The 18693-nt window shown below is 42.2% G+C and overlaps 1 protein-coding gene across 1 annotated transcript in view; it reads left to right on the top strand.

Moving 5' to 3' along the window:
• The window catches only part of GALNT17 (polypeptide N-acetylgalactosaminyltransferase 17), a 293798-nt gene that overhangs the window by 65104 nt on the left and 210001 nt on the right, over positions 1-18693 (top strand). The window contains exon 2 of the mRNA XM_048824104.2: positions 5769-5952. Coding sequence (XP_048680061.1) covers positions 5769-5952 — 184 coding nt within the window. The remainder of the gene's footprint in view (positions 1-5768; positions 5953-18693) is intronic.

The following is an 18693-nucleotide window of genomic DNA, read 5'->3' as shown; positions in this document are numbered from 1 at the left end:
AGGCCCTTTCTATTGCAAACTCCTTGTCTAAATGAAGGCAGTTTACTCCCTAAATATTTATCCAAGCTAGATTAATGTTAATTTTCAGTTGTGCTGAAATATAGCAAAAAAATTTTCCTAGTTGCACTGTGCATGGGCTGTCTGTTTGACTGGGTGCTTTGTAAACGAAGATTGTGTATCACATTATATTGTATTTTATTGTCTCAGAAAGCTACTGTCTCGTTAGGAAATATACTGCTAGTTTAAGAGAAGAAGAATATAGCTACTGTAACTGTGTTAGTGTAGGAATAATTTTGCTATAGAAATTAAATTTTTATACTATCATTAAGAAAACCAACACTTTGCAAGTCCTTGGAGAATTTGATTTCTGGCTTTTCAGCGGGAGTGGCTCAGATATTTAGAGTTGCAGGCATAGACTCTTACTTATTGCAGCAGTGTAAGAGCTGGATGCTCCTTTGCCCCAGAATTCAAATAATGGGGGAGACTTTGAGTAAAATACCCTTTCTGAGGTGTTATTTGGGAGAATGTAATTTAATGATGGGTGTAGCTCAGAAATATTCAGAGATCTGGTCCAGATCAACACCTGACGTTTATCCAAACTATCTGAATCTCCTGAGCTTGTAAAATTGGGCAGAGAATCACCTAATATCAGGCTTTCTTGGTGAGATTAATTGTGTTTATCACTTCTAGACAGGATGGAACCAAAGCAAAAAAGCACCTTTCTGGCAGCAGTTTGGCAGTTATGTTTCTGTGCCTGGCCAGAATAATAAAGATTTGGTTTACATGTTGGGAAAGGTTCATGTCAGTTCTATTTTTATCAGAATCAATTCACTCTTCCCTGCTTCTAAATCACCAGAAGCATCTAATGATTCATTCTCTGTCAGCAGCATGGACCTGGTAGGGGAGATCACTCACTCTTTGAGACCCAGACATAGGGTCCCTAGAAGCAGTGAAAGGCAAACAGAGAATTAAAAATATATTTACTACCTATAAAGGCCTTAAGCACACGTTTTACTTTAACCATGCAACTAGTCCCATTGAACTCAATGATACCACTCTTGCTTAAAGCTACAGGCATGTTGTATGCGCCCTACTGTCAGAGCTGATATCAACAGTGGTGCGAAAACCACAGTCCTATTGGTATAAATGAGAGGGGGGTCCTGGCAGACTGTTCTCTTTGATGGCCTTATATCTTTGGAAATAACTTTCCTTATAGTCCAAAATAGCCCAAATCTGATGATCTCCAGCACACTTATTCTTTCTTTGTCTTGCAGTAACACCTAGAATTTCCAGTCACAAACAAGGACCCTGTTGTGTTAGGTGCTGTAAAAACACAGAACAAAACGATAGTTCTCGCCCCTAGACAGTTTATAATCTGAGAACAACACGAGAAAAAATAGGTGTGGGTTTGTGTGGTGGGGGGAGCACAAGCAAACAATGAGGCACAACTGGTATGTTGGAATGTTGTGTAAAGACTCCTCTCTTTTCCCAGGCATTTGAAAACGGAGTGGTTGGGAGGAGGAATTACGAGCTTGGTGAATTGTTTGAGGAGGATTTGAGTTTTTAAGTTATTTGGCTTCAGTGGAGTTGTTAGCTGAAATTGTACTGCTGCACTTAAGCTGTATTTTTAAGTTACCCCAAGGGTGCCTAAAGGTCCTTTTTACCTAAATAAAATAAAATGAAAAAAGGCTGAAGTGATTTGCTGGATCAGGGTCTCTATCTGACTATTTCTCTTCAATCTCATCTTTTTGGAGACAGCTTTTCAACCAGCTGGAAACAAATGTTGTCTCTTTCATTTTCCTGTTAGAGCTGGGCTGTTAACATCCTCGCCAAACATTTCTTGATCCTCAGTTCCAAGCACCTTAAAACAAAGTGACACTTTAGCTGCATTGGTGAACCTTTCTGACAACTTAAGCTGGGGGAGGAGGCATGTGACCGACCCTGAGTAAAATGCATAGATCCTAATTGTCACATCGCACCTGGGGATTTTCATTTTTTCTGATGACCCCTTTGGGTGCCTTGATATATCAGATAGGACGGCACTGAAAGAGGATATTTGCTCACTGCAGATCCCTTGCCTAGTGTGTGCAGAATGATTGAATTACATATTTTATTTATTTCACTGATTAAATGGTTTGACATCAGTTTATCAGCTTTTGCTGTAACACCATGAGCCGATGGAGGAGTAGCGTAGAAAGATGTATATCTGGAAATTAGCTTCCGTGGTTAGTTGGTCGATATGAATCAACACTTGTGTGTCTTTCTATCATGACTCATCTCTCAAAATAAAATAGTTAATGACAGGATGAGCTTTTTCATTCAGAGATGATGAGCGGGAGGTCAGTTCTTGCTATTTACTCTGTGGAGCTTCCGCAGTTCCGTGAGGCTTCATGTTCACAAGACACAGAACCTTGACGACACTAGGGTTCTTTAGCAAAGATGTCCCACCGTTGTGAGCACTGATACAGATCCACCACTGTTAGTGATGGTGGACACCTCCTGTGGCTGCCGAGATTTTTAACACCATGTGATTTAGACCTGCTCTGAGTTGGGTGAGACAGGATATTAAAAATTCTGACAACCATTCCATACTAGTGAGTTATGCTGGGGCTAGCAACTCTAGGGAGCTTTTGCTTAAACAAACCCCTAATGTAGATAAAGTTCTAAACCCTGTCAACATGTAGCCTCAGGGTCATCTAAGGGGTCTCCAAAGAGGAAGAAAAAAACTTTAGCTCAGTACTTTTGCATGGAGAGCTCATAATTCTATTAAGTGCTTCTTAAACCTATATTTTTAAAAACAACATTGGTAAATGCTGTAAGGGAAGAGCACAGCTGTAAATTAAGTAAGTAAATAAATAAAACCCAGGCAGGTTAAGGGGTCAGCGCTTTAAAAGCTAACTGGCAGGAGCTTAAGGCACCTATAATAAAATGTGACTGCACGCAAGACATCCTGGGAATATTTCATAACTCTGTGCTATATTCTTACCAGCCAGGAAATAGCACTGGTAGAGAGTAGGGTAATTTCAGTCATCACAGAGAGTTCTCAGTAGAAATATTTCATGAACAGGGTAAAGAAGAATGAATTAACATTATGGGTCCAAATCTGGAGTAAATCTATCCATTGGGGAGTTACTCTGAATTTTCACTGGTGTTAGTGAGATCAGAATATGGCCCAGGCTGTCCTAAAAGCAAAGTGTGAGACCTGGTTCTATAGTATTGCTAACCCCAGGTATTATGAGTCAGCCCCCAAAAATCTCAAGTAGCTTAAAATCATGAGGGTTTTTAAAAAAATAATAAATTATTGGGGGGGAGGGGTTCAATTTGCTTTCTGTTTTTTTGAGATTTTTCGTGTACTTGCATGACTCCAGCCCTTAAATATCATGAGATTCATGATAAAATCTGGAGAGTTGGCAAGATAGAGATCCCTTCTCAGAAGCTGTGATAATAATAACACCTCCTGTCAGAGGATTTCATGGTGATTTATGCTCACAAATGATTTTCATTAAGCCTGGCAACAACCCTTTAAGGTAGAGAAGTATTTAAAATCCCTGTCTTGAAAATGGGGAACCTAAGGCATAAAGAGGCTAAGTCATCTGCCCAAGGTTACACATGATGTCCATGGCAAATTTGGGAGCAGAACTCTGATCTGTGAATTCCAACTACTGTGCTTTAGCTACAAGACCATCCTCTCTTGTCTTAAGCATTAGCAGGGTGATGGAGAGCCCTGCTTTGCGAATCAGGGCTCTCGGAAATAAAAATGAAGAAGGAAATATCAAGGTTTTAAAAAAAAATTATGCATCAAACTTCTTAGTATCTGCCAAAGAGAAAGGTCTGAATCTCCACTAGTGAAAAATGTTAAAATGTCAGGTGCTCTATATCACGAGTGAAGCAAGTCTTAACTTGGCTTCCCACAACCTCCCCAATCATTATTATTCTTATTTTCCTTGATTCATTCTTGAACCTTGTTTAATTCCTACAGCTACACATATATGAATGAATAAATCCTTTTGATAAAGGTCTAAGAATGTGGTTACACTTTAAGAAAGCTAGGAGGGAAAATTGTTTTTAAATCAACAACATTTGTATGCTATTCACTGTTCATACTAAGTAAAAAAATTATTCACTTGGCAGTTACCCAACTTGTTTCTGTTCTTATTCTGTGTTCAGCCCATTCTCCTCCTGGGGACATCTAACCTTATATATAATTACCCCACTGAGAAAGAGAAGTAGGTATAAATAACCATAACTTCCCTAACAACTAAATAGAGTTTGCAGTATGTACAGTTCTCCAGGCGGGATCATCATGTTGGTTACTGATGGGAAACTTTTTTCCAGGACTGCATTTTAGTTAACTGTTGGGGTATATCCCTGCAGATGATGAATTTCTCAACTCCCTTGCTTGCATGGCTGGGAAGCACATACTTGCAATAGTGATGGACACTAAAATCTATTTCCCTAAGTTAAGTATCCTCACACCTTCTGGTCAACTGTCTAAATGGGCCATCTTGATTATCACTACAAAAGTTTTTTTCTCCTGCTGATAATAGCTCATCTTAACTAATTAGCCTCTCACGGTTTGTATGGCAACTTCCAACTTATCTGTATGTGCGTGTGTGTATAATATATATATATATATATATATAGTGACAGGGTCAGGCCAGATGGCTATAGGAGAGTAATAGAAGGCAGATATATTAGCCCCAGGCTAAGTAGGTCCCTTTTCCCTGGGTAAGGTAACAGGGAGGGTTCCAGAACAATCAGGAACCTTCTGGAGACAATTAAGACAGACTGATTAGAATACATGCACCCAGTCAAGAAGCTACTAGAATCAATCAGGCGAATCAGGGCACCTGGGTTTTAAAAAGGATTTCACTTGAGTTTGTGGTGTGACTGTGAGGAGCTGGGAGCAAGAGGCACTGGGAGCTGAGAGTGAGAACGCGGACTGTTGGAGGACTGAGGTGTACAAGCATTATCAGAGACCAGGAGGAAGGTCCTATGGTGAGGCTAAAGAAGGTGTTGGGAGGAGGCCATGGGGAAGTAGCCCAGGGAGTTGTTGCTGTCACACAGCTGTTCCAGGAGGCACTCTGGACAGCTGCATTCCACAGGGCCCTGCGCTGGAACCCGGAGTAGAGGGTTCCCCCCAAACTTCCCAACTCCTGGTCAGACACAGGAGGAGTCGACCTGGACTGTGGGTTCAGAAAAACGGCCAAGCTGAGGGCTGCCATGAAGCTCCATGGCAAGCAAATCTGCCAATAAGCACAAGACCCACCAAGGTAGAGGAGGAACTTTGTCACTATATATATATCTTCTTACTATATGTTCCATTCTATGCGTCCGATGAAGTGGGCTGTAGCCCACAAAAGCTTATGCTCTAATAAATTTGTTAGTCTCTAAGGTGCCACAAATACTCCTGTTCTTTTTGCGGATACAGACTAACACGGCTGCTACTCTGAAAACTAAAATAGTAGATATATGAACAAACAGACACGTAACAGTATATCCTTTATGAAAATGTACAATCCCTCCAAACAAATGGGATTGTGAAAATGAGTATGACAGACTCTGAATATCTAACTTTAGTCCTTAATTAAAGTACCTTCATCTGATTTGCTGGTCTGTACAGACGTTCACTTATTGCAGGGAGAAATGTGTAACTATTTGGCTGCAGCTACTAGGAAGAGCATCTACCTACCGCCCCAGAGAAGGGTGGTGGTGGTGATTTGATATATAAGCACTCTACAACAATTATCTTTCTTTTCTTTCCCAAGGTTTGTCTAAGTCGCTTGGTCTCATTGAAGGCTACGGTGGGCGTGGTAAAGGTGGGCTTCCTGCCACCCTTTCCCCGGCAGAGGAAGAGAAAGCTAAGGGGCCACATGAGAAATATGGCTATAATTCCTACCTCAGTGAGAAAATTTCACTGGATCGTTCCATACCGGATTATCGTCCAACCAAGTAAGTATCCTTTATTATCGACATCTCAAAACCATTGGTGTGAGTGATAAGCCAGCAGTGTTGATTTCCTCCATAGAATCACAGAACTGGAAGGGACCTTGAGAGGTCATCTAGTCCAGTCCCCTGCACTTGTGGCAGGACTAAGTATTATCTAGCCCACCCCTGACAGGTGTTGTGTCTAACCTCCTCTTAAAACTCTCCAATGGCAGAGATTCCACAATCTCCCTAGGCAATTTATTCCAGTGCTTAACCACCCTGACAGTTAGGAAGTTTTTCCTAATGTCCAACCTAGACCTCCCTTGCTGCAGTTTAAGCCCATTGCTTCTTCTCCTATCCTCAGAGGTTAAGAAAAACATTTTTCCCCTCCTCCTTGTAACAACCTTTTACATACTTGAAAACTTATCATGTTCCCTCTCAGTCTTGTCTTTTCCAGACTAAACAAACCCAATTTTTTCAATCTTCCCTCATAGGTCATGTTTTCTAGACCTTTAATCATTTTTGTTGCTCTTCTCTGGACTTTCTCCAGTTTGTCCACATCCTTCCTGAAATGTGGAGCACAGAACTGGACACAATACTCCAGTTGAGGCCTAATCAACATGATATAGAGTGGAAGAATTACTTCTTGTGTCTTGCTTACAACGCTCCTGCTAATACATCCCAGAAGGATCTTTGCTTTTTTTGCAACAGTGTTACACTGTTGACTCATATTTAGCTTGTGGTCCACTATGATCCCCAGGTCCCTTTTCACAGTACTCCTTTCTAGACAGTCATTTCTCATTTTGCATGTGTGCAACAGATTGTTCCTTCCTAAATGGAGTTCTTTGCATTTGTCCTTATTGAATTTCATCCTGTTTACTTTAGACCATTTCTCCAGTTTGTCCAGATCATTTTGAATTTTAATCCAGTCCTCCAAAGCACTTGCAACCCCTCTCAGCTTGGCATCATCTGCACACTTTATAAGTCTACTCTGTATGCCATTATCTAAATCATTGATGAAGATATTGAACAGAACCAGACCCAGAACTGATCCCTGTGGGACCCCACTCGTTATGCCCTTCCAGCATGACTGTGAGCCACTGATAACTACTCTCTGGGAATGGTTTTCCAACCAGTTTTGCACCCACCTTATAGTAGCTCCATCTAGGTTGCATTCCCTAGTTTGTTTATGAGAAGTCCATGCGAGACAGTATCAAAAGCTTTACTAAAGTCAAGATATACCATGTCTACCACTTCCCCCCATCCACAAGGTTTGTTACCCTGTCAAAGAAAGCTATCAGGTTGGTTTGACATGATTTGTTTTTGACAAATCCATGCTGACTGTTACTTGTCACCTAATTATCTTCTAGCTGTTTGCGAATTGATTGCTTAATTATTTGCTCCATTATCTTTCCGGGTTCAGAAGTTAAGCTGACTGGTCTGTAGTTCCCTGGGTTGTCCTTATTTCCCTTTTTCGAGATGAGCAGTATATTTGCTTTTTCCCTGTCTTCTGGAATCTCTCCGGTCTTCCATGACTTTTCAAAGATAATTGCTAATGGCTCAGATATCTCCTCAGTCAGCTCCTTGAGTATTCTAGGATGTATTTCATCAGGCCCTGGTGACTTGAAGACATCTCATTTGTCCACCTAATTTTTAACTTGCTCTTTTCGTGTTTTAGCCTCTTCTGAACCTACTTCATTTTCACTGGCATTCACTATGTTAGACGTCCAATCGCCTTCTTGGTGAAAACCGAAACAAAGATGTCATTAAGCATCTCTGCCATTTCCATTTCTGCTTTTCTGTTGTTATTCCCCCCCCCCCCAATTTAGTAATGGGCCTACCCTGTCCTTGGTCTTCCTCTTGCTTCTAGTGTATTTGTAGAATGATCCATGATCTCAGTTGATGCTTTCTCCCTTCCCACTTAACTCAGTCACTAGACAATCTCGTTCAATAGTGAACAATTTAATTGGTTGGGATTAAACCCAAGAGACAGTTTACCAGGACAAAACTTAATATGTTGCTTTTGTAAAATTGTGGGTGGTAATGATAGGAGAGGCCCAGATCCACTCCAGGCAGCAGAGCATCGCCCACTGTGGTATCAGACACAGTTTTTCACAGATGTCTGTTGCTCTTTAGAATTGGGCAAAGAGCCTCTACTTTCTTTTTCTGCCAGCTCCTTAGTCCTGCTAGAGTTCCCAGAATAAACTATTTGCCCCCTGCACTATGCCTCACTAGTCTTCTAGCTGAGTCAGTCTGATGGGCATCCCTTCAGTGCCAGCCTGCACTGTGCTTTAATCCACCCAGAGGCCCTTCTCTCCCATCACCAAATGGATAGATGAGTATTCTGCCTTTGCTGCACTCCCCAAGCATGCTAGCCCAAGGAATGAGAATTTAGTCCCAAGAATTGAACCCGAGGTACCCCACATTAAGTTTATGAATGGGATTACTGTCTCTTTGTTCTGTATTTGCACAGAGTCTAGTAAAATGGTGTCCTGGTCCATGATAGGGACTCCTTGCTAGGTGCTACAATAATACAAATAAATAATCTGATGGGGTTGCCTGTGACAGCAGGGGATTGGACTTGATGACCCAGAAGGTCCCTTCCAGTCCTATGTCCTTATGTTCCTATTAAGACGGTCACCAGACACTTAACTTGTAATACTGCCATTTGGCTTGGCATCTCGGATTCTCACGCAGCTGTCAATTGCCTTCCTCACCAACTCCAGGCTAGTTGTTCAACCACACAGTTGTAGCAGAAGGGAGATATGAGGAAATGCCTAACATATGGGTCAAAAGAGTGATCTTTGCAGGTTAGGTTGATCCAAATATTATTTATTTTCTTTTCAGGTTTAGGCTCTGTAGTCAGGATGGGATGTATTAGCAGGAGTGTTGTAAGCAAGGCACGAGAAGTAATTCTTCCACTCTACTCAGGACTGATAAGGCCTCAACTGGAGTACTGTGTCCAGTTCTGGGCACCACACTTTTTTGGTGTGGACAAGTTGGAGAAAATCCAGAGGAGAGCAATAAAAATGATTAAAGATCTAGAAAACATGACATATGAGGAAAGACTGAGAAAAAAATGGGTTTGTTTAGTCTGGAGAAGAGAGTACTGAGGGGGGACATAAGTCTTCAAATATGTAAAAGGTTGTTATAAAGAAGAGGGTGCTATATTGTTCTACTTAACCACTGAGGACAGGACAAGAAGTAATGGGCTTAAATTGCAGCAAAATAGATTTAGGTTAGACACTAAGAAAAACTTCCTAATTGTCAGGGTAGTTGAGCACTGGAACAAATTGCCTTGGGAGGTTGTGGAATCTCCATCACTGGAGGTTTTTAAGAACAGAGCAGACAAACACCTGTCAGGGATGGTCGAGATAATACTTAGTTCTGCCTCAGTGCAGGGAACTGGACTAGATGACCTATTGAGGTCCCTTCCAGTCCTACATTTCTATGATTCTATATTAGAGCACAGTTAGCTCATGGGGGAATGCTACTTCAGCACAGATGCTTTTAAATGGAGGCTCCAAATGTCTCTGAATGGCGATGTACTCTTTTTTCCAGATACATTTTAAGATTATAATGATGAGATATTACATTTACCTGCTAAGCACATAGAGAAGGGTAGACAAATGAAATGCCAAATCATTTTGTTAAGAGTCTGGGCACAGACATTACTGGAGCTTATTTTTATTAAACTTAATTTTAGATATGTCTTACAGAATGTTCTCTGAAATGGGAAAGCATCAGTTTGTCTGTGATGTTAGTGAAGGCTCCTATCAAATGTGTCTAGAAAGATTAAGACACAAAAGATATATATCCACATTCCATGTCATTAGGTTAGTGACAGAGATATTACGTGGAATCTGCAGACCACTGATAATCATGCGAAAAGGAGATATGGTTAAATACACACAGCATGCTGGGAAAGGGTTAAGGACTTAATGTCATGACAAGCTGAAGTCCTTTACTTATCTGCATGCTGGATAAGTTTCAGGCAGCCACCAATGGTTTCCAAGTCCCCCTGAACAATGAAAACAGAAATATTTAGGTGATTTTTTCAAAGGGATTGAAGCCGAAATCTCCTTTGTGCAGGCACAATTTACACGTGCATCAGCAAAATGAACTGGAGATACACATCAAAGGGTTTGCACCTCTAGCTACCTGATTTACAAATCCTACTCCACTGAAAAACCTTGGTGAGGAGCCTTCTCTAACACCTGAATATGAGCTCCTTACACAAACTTCCCCATCCAGAATTCTTACCTCTAGCACAGTTAATTTGTGAGTTGAGTTTGGGAATTAATGTTCTTTGAGATGTTGGGCAGGAGAGGTTGAATTCATTAACATTTTTAGCTTATCACAACCCCAGTTGATTCTTCTGCAGAAACAACAGTCACATCTGGCGTGTGTTATTTTGTATTTCCCTCCCATTGAGTTTTTGGGTTTGTTACAAAAATGATTGTGCGACTTGGCTAATATTTTGGGAGAGGGTTGACCTGGGGCATTTTTGGGTACAGTAATTTTGTGTTTGTCTCTGTGAAGCATTCCATAGTATATTTTTGCACTTGCTTCTTCAGGGATTGAGTATCCTGGCATTTTAGGTGGGTGTTTTGTCTGATTGGGGAGTGGTTATGACTTTGCTAGAGGATTTGGAAATTTTCATTTCCCCCCTCCCATCTTGTTCCAAGATTTGTTCTCTATTTTCCTAATGCTCTTTTATTGCTGATTTTTATGAAGAGTTTTATAAAACCAGTTCAGTCAAGTATCCTGGTCTCTGATTAAAATAGATTCAAGTCGAAGGAAATCAGCCTAAATGGATTTAAAATTGCGACATTAGTAAGGAAAACTGTTTAAAAAAGCCCTGGCTGATAAGTATTATAAAGCATGTATTAATTTTAAATATCACTGTAAAAACATACTCGTCTCTACTGGAGACTACTTGGCAATTATAATGCCCACAGACTCAAACTATTCATAGGTAGCAATTTGTGCTACTCAGTGGCACTTGTTCTTTCTTTTGTTATTTTAAGAAAAAGATAAAAAAGGAGTGCATGGCTTTCTCCTGAATAAAAGTAGCTCAGCTCCAGAGCTGAACTGTCCTCGGTTTTAAGAGTTTGGATTCAGGGTTTCAGTCTGGATCCCTTTCTGAAAGGAGGGTGATAATAATATTGGATCACGTCAGGTATAAAACTGGCTTTGATGCCATGCAAACATCCTCAAGATAGATCTGGTTGTGAAACTTCAATCCTGATCTTTTGCGACACTGATTCTTCTGACCCCAGTCACCTACTGAGCAAAAGCTGCTGGTCATGTCAATAAAGCATGCTATTATGAAGTGTAAATTACATCTACATGGAGGATGTTTGTTCAATATCTTCATAAATGATCTGGAGGATGGTGTGGATTGCACTCTCAGCAAATTTGCGGATGATACTAAACTGGGAGGAGTGGTAGATACGCTGGAGGGGAGGGATAGGATACAGAAGGACCTAGACAAATTGGAGGATTGGGCCAAAAGAAATCTGATGCGGTTCAATAAGGATAAGTGCAGGGTCCTGCACTTAGGACGGAAGAACCCAATGCACAGCTACAGACTAGGGACCGAATGGCTAGGCAGCAGTTCTGCGGAAAAGGACCTAGGGGTGACAGTGGACGAGAAGCTGGATATGAGTCAGCAGTGTGCCCTTGTTGCCAAGAAGGCCAATGGCATTTTGGGATGTATAAGTAGGGGCATAGCGAGCAGATCGTGGGACGTGATCGTTCCCCTCTATTCGACATTGGTGAGGCCTCATCTGGAGTACTGTGTCCAGTTTTGGGCCCCACACTTCAAGAAGGATGTGGATAAATTGGAGAGAGTCCAGCGAAGGGCAACAAAAATGATTAGGGGTCTGGAACACATGAGTTATGAGGAGAGGCTGAGGGAGCTGGGATTGTTTAGTCTGCAGAAGAGAAGAATGAGGGGGGATTTGATAGCTGCTTTCAACTACCTGAAAGGGGGTTCCAAAGAGGATGGCTCTAGACTGTTCTCAATGGTAACAGATGACAGAACGAGGAGTAATGGTCTCAAGTTGCAGTGGGGGAGGTTTAGATTGGATATTAGGAAAAACTTTTTCACTAAGAGGGTGGTGAAACACTGGAATGCGTTACCTAGGGGGGTGGTAGAATCTCCTTCCTTAGAGGTTTTTAAGGTCAGGCTTGACAAAGCCCTGGCTGGGATGATTTAACTGGGATTTGGTCCTGCTTCGAGCAGGGGGTTGGACTAGATGACCTTCTGGGGTCCCTTCCAACCCTTATATTCTATGATTCTATGATAAGAGCCTACTACTTCTGTCAGCTCATGGAGCCTTAGGCTTGACTTCCATTAGACCAGAAGTGCTCAAAGTGCTACCCAGAGGCTCTACGTGACCCACAATGCCCTGAAATGCAGGCCAGTGTTACTCTCTCGTTGTATGTTCTAGCATGTAGTTGGTGCTGAAGGAAAAAGCTAATTGTTTGCAGGGTTGATTGCTGATGAACTCAAGCAGCAATATCTACTCGTCTGTGAAGGAAGATAAGAGTACAGGAAAACAGGATGATGAGAGTTTTATTTTATATTAAACGTAAGGCACATTTAAATGCAAATAAGATGTAATTCTTGGGCTCCTGGTGGATGGCCACTGTAGCGCATTGTGGTGCCAAATTTGTGCACCTCTGCTTTATACAGTGATGCTGTGATACATGAACACTCTGATTTAATAGAACATAACACCCTCCTAAATTTACTGGAAAAGTAGGAATTGACAGACTGGATCAGACCAGTGAACCATGTAGACCAGTATCCTGTCTCTGAAAGTGGCCAGCAGCAGATGCTTCAGAGAAAGGTTCAAGAAACCATACAATGGACAAAAAGAAAAGGAGTACTTGTGGCACCTTAGAGACTAACCAATTTATTTGAGCATAAGCTTTCGTGAGCTACAGCTCACTTATGAAACCATCTGCCCTTCGGTTATATTTCTTTCTCACCCCTGTTAGTGAGTGCCCTTAACCAATGGGTTTATATCCCTAATTTATATTGTTTTTTTTAATCCTGTCTAATATAACTATGTGGAGTTCTAATTATCTAGATAAATATCTAATACCTTTTTGAATCCTAATAAATTCTGGTCCAATGGTATTTTGACATGGGAATGAAGACCAGATTTAAGAAAAACAATGCCCACAAGTGTTGTGTCTGCCCAGAACTGTGACAAGTTGTGGGAAGGTGAAGTACTCCTGCTGTACTTTGAACATCTGTTGTTAGCATAACGACACTGTTAAAGCCAACAGAATAGGTTAAAGTGAAGGGAAAAAATCCAAAGGTAAGGAAGGAGAAAAAAAGCACATAACTTGTTTTTTAATTATTCTGAGTATTTCCTCTTTAATGGAACACTCTGCTCCACTCACCAGCTGCCATGTGGTCCTTGCAGGACATGGGTAAGGCATGGCACAGATAGACTTGTGTCTTTTCCAATATGCAGCTGTTCGAGCTTGTATTTGCTAGCTAACCCACATGGCTTTTGGGGACTGGAATGAGCAGGAGAAGTGGATCATCATCCACAGTCATTTTCTAAGAAATATCCAATGACATATCAGGGGCACTAATTATTGTAATCATTCCAAGTAACGGGTTCAGGGTTTGAGTCACAGCCATTAGCCTCAGTTCTCCCCCGATTCTGAGTCACCAACACAGTTCATTTCTGTAGCTGCCTTTACTGATAGTCTCTGAATAATGGGCTCTTTGCCACCATTTGGCCTCATATGCTTTTATTCCTGTGGACTTTGCTGCAGCTCTTGGGCTCCAGGCATTTTCTCTGAGTGGAAGATGGAAGAAAGCACCGAGAGTTTAAGAGGTTCAGGGAAGCTTTTTTCTTCAAACTGGCATCCTGGTGAAGGTGAAGCATGTTGCAGAAGATGTTTTTGCTGTAGCTGCAACGTCAATGCAGATGTCCCAAGATAGATACACCAGTGAGTGAATGCGTTGCTGCTCTCAAGCACCCCCTCGCCTCCATTTGCCCCTTCAAGGGGCTCCTTAAATAAACACCACAAGGGTTTTGTTCCAATAACGCTCCTTCTCCCAGGGTCTAATTTAGTGACACAAAACTCTTCTCTCCCAGTTGTACTCTCTGAAATTCTTCCCTGCCTTGACAGGCTGCTCTCAGCTCTACCCGACTAAAATCTTGTCTTATTCCTGTGGTGTTTTGCTCTCTTTTTTTCTTACAAAAGAAAGTCTCCTCAAGTCTGTGTACTTACCCTCTGATCAGGGCTCCTCCCAAGTCTTTCCCATCTGTAGTCTCAGTCCCAACTCCCAGGCTGCTGGAACCTACTCGCTTCTAAAGCAGCCTCTGATCTCTGTTGAGCTGTGCCTCGTTAGTAATAAGGATTTGCTGGACCCAGGATTCTATTCCTGAAGGGGCAAGCCCCCCTGTTACAAGGTATTCATTGTCTGATTGAGAGTCAGAAAATAAAATCAGGGTTGGATCTGTCAGAGATAGATAGAATTGGAAGCCAGATTCCTTGGCAGTTGATTTCAAAACATTATGATGAGCTGGTTTTAAAAAAATTAAATATAAATTTTCCTGGGCATTTAAAAAACAATGTTTAATTTTTGGTTTTTGTTTCTTCAGTATTCCATCAGCAATTTTTGATTGTTGAAAAATTTCAACTGGCCCTGTAGTTGGTTGAAACCCCGCAATGTTTTCAACAAAGTTTTGCTTAAAAATCAAAAATATCTGTCACTAACCTAATGACATGGAATGTGGAATATATATCTTTTGTGTCCTAATCTTTCTAGACACATTTGATCGGAGCCTTCACTAACATCACAGACAAACTGATGCTTTCCTATTTCAGAGAACATTCTGTAAGACATATCTAAAATTAAGTTTAATAAAAATAAGCTCCAGTAATGTCTGTGCCCAGACTCTTAACAAAATGATTTGGCATTTCATTTGTCTACCCTTCTCTATGTGCTTAGCAGGTAAATGTAATATCTCATCATTATAATCTTAAAATTTATCTGGAAAAAAGAGTACATCACCATTCAGAGACATTTGGAGCCTCCATTTAAAAGCATCTGTGCTGAAGTAGCATTCCCCCATGAGCTAACTATGCTCTAACATAGAATCATAGAAATGTAGGACTGGAAGGGACCTCAATAGGTCATCTAGTCCAGTTCCCTGCACTGAGGCAGAACTAAGTATTATCTCGACCATCCCTGACAGGTGTTTGTCTGCTCTGTTCTTAAAAACCTCCAGTGATGGAGATTCCACAACCTCCCAAGGCAATTTGTTCCAGTGCTCAACTACCCTGACAATTAGGAAGTTTTTCTTAGTGTCTAACCTAAATCTATTTTGCTGCAATTTAAGCCCATTACTTCTTGTCCTGTCCTCAGTGGTTAAGTAGAACAATATAGCACCCTCTTCTTTATAACAACCTTTTACATATTTGAAGACTTATGTCCCCCCTCAGTATTCTCTTCTCCAGACTAAACAAATCCATTTTTTCTCAATCTTTCCTCATATGTCATGTTTTCTAGACCTTTAATCATTTTTATTGCTTTCCTCTGGATTTTCTCCAATGAAAAATATTGTAGGAAATAGGAAACTACTGAAATTTCAACCGGTTTAATTATCATGCAATTGTTAATGCAATCTGTTGATAGGCATTCATTTAACTAAGCGTAAGCTATATCTTGACAGGTTCAAGCCCTTAGTAGGATGGCTCTGGAATACCTCTGACATTCACAACTTATGGGACCTCAGTGTGCCTTGACATCTGCACTCCTTAGGAACCCAGAACCTGTGACCCCTGTCATGTGTGCTGGAGTCAGGGCCTTTTAAATCTCTGGAACTTGCTTCCACAGAATCTAAGACATACAATGGGACGGCACTTAAACAGTCCCACCATAGAACGCTAGTATTCCTAAGAGCTGGTTGAGATGTTTAAGTTCAGTTAAGGAGAGAAAGGCACTTCTGTTTCCTTGCTGTGGGGTTTTAGGCAGACATAAGCATGAGTCTTAGTAAAGAAAACACACTTTGAGTATTGTGACAAAGTTCCTCCTCTGCTTTGGTGGGTCCTGCGCTTATTGGCAGTTTTTCTTGCCTCAGAGGTTCACGGCAGCTCTCAGTTTGGCCACTTTCGTGGCTCAAATCTTCCATTCACTCAGTTAGCCTCATCACTGGCCAGCATGGGGAAAGGAAGAAGAACGATCCCCGCAGTGTCTGCTGATCCACCTAGTGGATCAGGGAAAAGGCCAGAGACCTTCCCCTCTGGTGGAACCCACAGTCCAGTTCAACTCCTCCGGTATCAAGTAGGGAGTTGGGGGGATGGGGGGCCCTGTGGATTGCAGCTGTCTACAGTGGCTCCTGTGACAGCTGCGTGACAGCTACAACTCCCTGGGCTACTTCCCCTTGGCCCCCTCCCCACACTTTTTTTATTCTCACCACAGGACCTTCCTCCTGATGTCTAATAATATTTATACTTCTCAGTCTTCCAGTAGTACGCCTTCTCACTCTCAGCTTCTTGTACCTCTTGCTCCCAGCTCCTCGCATGCGCACCACAAACTGAAGTGAGCTCCTTTTTAAACCCAGGTGCCCTGGTTAGCCTGCCTTAATTGATTCTAGCAGCTTCTTGATTGGCTGCAGGTGTTGTAATCAGCCTGTCTGCTTTAATTGTTTCCAGAAAGTTCCTGATTGTTCTGGAACCTTCCCTGTTGCCTTACCCAGGGAAAAGGGACCTACTTAGCCTGGGGCTAATATATCTGCCTTCTATCATTCTCCTATAGCCATCTGGCCCGACCCTGTCATAGTATCCTGAGGAATATATTCCTCGAGATGTGTTTTGGCTTGGGGTGGGAGCATCAGGCCAACATAGTTCTGTACTGATGACTAAAATGAATGAATCTGAAGACCCCCATAGGATTTGTAAGTGCTTCAGTGCAGGAACACCCTCCAGCATTTTGGTGCTGTTTCTGGCTCAGACCAGGAAGTAACTGTGTTGGGAATTAGGTATGTTTGACTCTGGTAGATGGAACTTGAGACTGACCTATTGGGCTACTATATATAACCTTTTTTTCCCTCTCCCTGTCAAAATCCTTGTGTGTCCAGGTATCTTATTTCTCTTTAAAGTAAGAGGTATTCAGGCCCCAGTAGATTGTTGACAAAGTACTTTTGTCTGTTACATCTGCAAGGACACAGGTTCCTGTAGGCAATTTAGTTCTGGTGAATTTGGTTTCAGACCTGCAATAGATATAGATCTGGTGTAGCAGGCAGGAGCATTATTCTCTTAGCAATTTCCTTAATTTGTTTAATGGATGGAATGCTTCCTCACTTGCATATAGTAACTCCTCACTTAACGTTGTAGTTATGTTCCTGAAAAATGCAACTTTAAGTGAAACGATTTTAAACAAATCCAGTTTTCCCATAAGATTTAATGTAAATGCTGGGGGTTAGGTTCCAAGGAAATTTTTTGGGGGCAGACAAAAGGCATTATATACTGTACAGTACTGTACTGTGGTTGGGGAAGTGCCCCGGCTTACCCCAACAGGCACAGCCCGCTGCAGGCAAGGACGCTAGGAAGCACCTTTGCAGCAGCGGTGGCAGCTTACTCAGAGAAGAACAGGCGCCGACTTTGCTGGGGGATGCTCCAGGCCCACCTCTTCCCGTCCCCGCTCCACCTCGTCTCTGCAGCATGCCGCATCCCCGCTCCTTCCCCACCCCCAGAAAGTCCTAAGCGCTGCCAAACAGCTGTTTGGCGGTGCTAAGGGCTTTCTGGGGGGGGGGGGGGGGGGGAGGGGGAAGAGTGGAGATGTGGCGCTTCCCCGCTGCTCCCCCTCCCTCCCAGTGCTTCGCACTTAGGACTTTCTGGGAGGGAGGGGGAAGAGTGGAGATGCAGCGCTTCCCCGCTCCTCCCCCTCCCTCCCAGAAAGTTCTAAGGGGGAAGTGTGGGGAGGAGGCAGAAAAGAGGAACTTGTGCAATGGTCCCTTGTAAAGTCGCTGCTCTTCCACAAAATCTTACATGCAGTGTACAGAGCAGGCAGCCAAACAACATTATAAGGGAGCATTGCACAACTTTAAATGAACACGTTCCCTAATTGAGCAGCGATGTAACTGTGAAACTACATTAAGTGAGGAGTTACTGTATTTGTGGTATTGTGTCAAGTATGTAATACCAACTGACCCCAGGCGGGATCGAACCTGGGACTTCTGGAGCTGAATGCATGAGCTTCTACTATGGCCCTTCACTAAGACTGTAGCAGACTCATTAATTGGTCTCAGTACCACTAGATGGGATGGAGCACCATGCCCAGGAGGTGTGCAGGTTACAGTAAATCAAGTCCTGCCCATGTGTCACAGCTCCTCGTGTTTAAAGCTAGCATTCATGAGATGAGGCTGAGGGGAAAGAGAGCACATTTTTTACCTTTACTTCAATTCAAAATTGCAAGAATGACATTTGCCAGGGAATGGAGCTTCAAGGCCGTTTCATCACAATCTTTGTTGTTCGTTCATTGCAAACAGTAGAAAGAACTCTCCTGATCTCTGTCTCGTTCTCACGTTGCATTCTGATGACTCTTATGAAGGTTTTGTGCTACTCTACATGCATAAAGCAGCAAGCGAAAGCATTGCAAGGCACAGTGATTTCTCTCCTGCAGTCAAATGCAATAAAATTTTTTTTTGCAAGGAGTGCAGGAAAGCCTAATCAGGGAGAAGCCACCACAGCATTTACAGGATGTAAAAGCCCATTTAATTT

This window comes from Caretta caretta, chromosome 17, assembly GCF_965140235.1.
Source record: "Caretta caretta isolate rCarCar2 chromosome 17, rCarCar1.hap1, whole genome shotgun sequence".
Classification (NCBI taxonomy): Eukaryota; Metazoa; Chordata; order Testudines; family Cheloniidae; genus Caretta; species Caretta caretta.
Note: the sequence above shows the minus strand (reverse complement) of the source record. Positions and strands in the feature narration are given on the sequence as shown.